We start from the raw sequence: 2,471 nt of genomic DNA on the forward strand, positions 1-2,471 counted from the left end.
ACTTTTCTTATATCCATATGGTAAAAAGATGCATCTTAAAATATTAGTCAAATTAAAGTTTATGTAGTTTGGCTCTTGAGAAGAAAAACTGACAAATATTTTGGGACGGAAGGAGTACATAGTTTGGAACAAAATTATAGTGTAATGGTGCATCTCCTCCTGTTTCTCGGAGATCTACAAAGAAAAATGAGGAGCTGAGGCAAAACATCGAACAATCCTTGCGTATACAGAAATACTTTAACGTACTGTCAGTAATGTTAGGTAATTTGCTATAGCAGACCTCTTTTGCTTGCCTATTGAACTTGACCCTACAAATTGGACGGGTATTTACCCCAAGAAACTCATATCTTGCCCTCGATTTCTTTGATCGCAATTTTTTCACAGTTTTTTAAATGTTTTGGATTGTCAATTATTGTGATTTTACGTAGTTTCTGAATATATAAATTTTAGTTAAAAAAAACTTAAAGTTTCATGTTCGAATTAATGGACCTTTGCATTAAAAGTTTGACTCTCAATCGAATTATGCCACATCAATTGAGACAGCAGAATTATTATCATATATTTTAACTTATTATAATATGTACTTTTTCTTATATATAACCTGTTAAATTAAAATGATAATATAAAAAAATATTATGCCCTAACACGGGACGCTTTGTACACCGGGCTGTTTTCTACTGTGTCTGTACATAATTTAATTGATCTGCCAGTAATAACTTTACATTATGTTGTCAGTGAAATCAAAATCTTTTCATTTATGTCCCACGTACCTAACGCAATCATTTTCCTCTATATAAACCATGCATGGACAATCTCCTTTCTCAAACTTCATAAACTTATCTTAAAGAAAAAAAAAAAAAAAGAATTTCGTGGTAATTAGGTACTAATATATCAATGGATGAACAACATTCCACTTGCTTTTCTTCTTCAAGCAAAATCAATGGGAAAGAAAAGAAGAAGAAAGTTGTGAAGTTATCAACTGATCCACAAAGTGTAGCTGCTCGTGAAAGAAGGCATAGAATAAGTGATCGTTTCAAGATTTTGCAAAGTTTAGTACCTGGTGGTTCTAAAATGGACACTGTCACCATGTTAGAAGAAGCAATTCACTATGTCAAGTTCCTCAAGACTCAAATATGGCTTCACCAAACAATGATTAATCTTGTTGATGATCATGAGAATCATCCAAATTATGATCATGACCAGATGCTAATGGCTCATGATCAGTCTAATTATTATCCTCATGTTGAGAATAATACACAAATGATTAATAATAACTTGATGGACTACCAGATGCAGGCTCCAAGTAATGATGACGTGGCATTTCAACAAGTTGGGTTTCCATTTTCAGATGGATCAGATCAATTCCGAGGAAAAGAAACTAATATTTCTGGTGATGCTTTTATGTATTATTAGATGGTATTTAAGTTAATTATGTTACCAAGTTTAATTAGGAAACGTAGTATGGTACGTAGTACTAATGTTGTTTTCTCTCTCAGCCTAAAGGCGGTTGTGTGTGTGTCAGTATAACTTAATTAGATGTAGTAAATTGTAGGTGTTGGTTAGTTGATTTAAGTATGTTGTAAGTTTTTTTAAGTTGATTTTGTGGAAGGGAGCCGTCTTGAAGTTCAGTTTATCTAACGTAGAAAGAAAATGTTTGGAGAAAGAGAAAAGGAAAACACCATAAATTTTACAACTCTCTCATTTATGCACATTTTGTTAATTCGATATTAAATGGCGGTTGTGTGTCACCAAATAGATATAACTTAATTAGAAAATATAAATTTTAATCTTAAAATATTAAGTTAATCTAATTCAATTTAGTTGGTTTAGTCAAATTTGTCTCGAAAAATGATTTATAAATTGAGGCGAAGTATGAACATTTTTTTTTGTAAGTTTTTTCTTTAAATTTTGCCCACTAAGTTGATTTTAAAAAAATTTGAAGGGAACCGTTTGAAGTTCAGTTTATTAAAAAAAAATTCGTAAAAGTTTAAAATGTTTGGAGAAAGAGAAAAGGAAAACACCTAAATTTTACAACTAATACTCCCTTTGTCCCAATTTATGTGGCACTTTTTGTTAATTCGATATTAAACTGTATGAACTATGACTAACATTCTAAGATGGATTTTTTCACCAAATAGATATGAGAAAAGTTGCAAATTATAATACTTTTCAAAATATAAATTTTAATCTTAAAATATTAAGTTAATCTAATTCAATTTAGCAGCTTCAAAAAGTTTAAATTTTTTTTTAAAAATTTATTTGCTCGTGGGTTCGAAAAATGAAAATTTAAACGTTTAAATTGAGACGGAGAAAGTAGTAAACTTTGAATTCAAAGGTCCTGTAGCTAAGCTCCCCCCTCAATATGGGCCTTCAAACATGGGCCTAAATCTGTTGAAAGCTCGCTAATTTGCTTATGAAATGTGCTTTTGTAAAAGGGACTTTTACCTAGATGTACAAAAATTAGAGGCGAA

The 2,471-nt window shown here is 30.7% G+C and overlaps 1 protein-coding gene across 1 annotated transcript; it reads left to right on the forward strand.

Moving 5' to 3' along the window:
- The first annotated feature begins 857 nt into the window (after positions 1–857).
- Positions 858–1,605, forward strand: LOC132058432 (transcription factor bHLH140). Its single transcript, XM_059450933.1, has one exon. The coding sequence runs from the start codon at positions 895–897 to the stop codon at positions 1,411–1,413; it is 519 nt and encodes a 172-aa protein (XP_059306916.1). The 5' UTR covers positions 858–894; the 3' UTR covers positions 1,414–1,605.
- The last annotated feature ends 866 nt before the right edge of the window (positions 1,606–2,471 follow it).

The sequence above is a fragment of the Lycium ferocissimum genome, chromosome 5, assembly GCF_029784015.1.
Source record: "Lycium ferocissimum isolate CSIRO_LF1 chromosome 5, AGI_CSIRO_Lferr_CH_V1, whole genome shotgun sequence".
In the NCBI taxonomy this organism is placed as follows: Eukaryota; Viridiplantae; Streptophyta; class Magnoliopsida; order Solanales; family Solanaceae; genus Lycium; species Lycium ferocissimum.

Bases quoted from the DNA above. Each gene is read 5' to 3' on its own strand.
- LOC132058432 (XM_059450933.1), top strand. From the start codon at position 895: ATGGATGAACAACATTCCACTTGCTTTTCTTCTTCAAGCAAAATCAAT.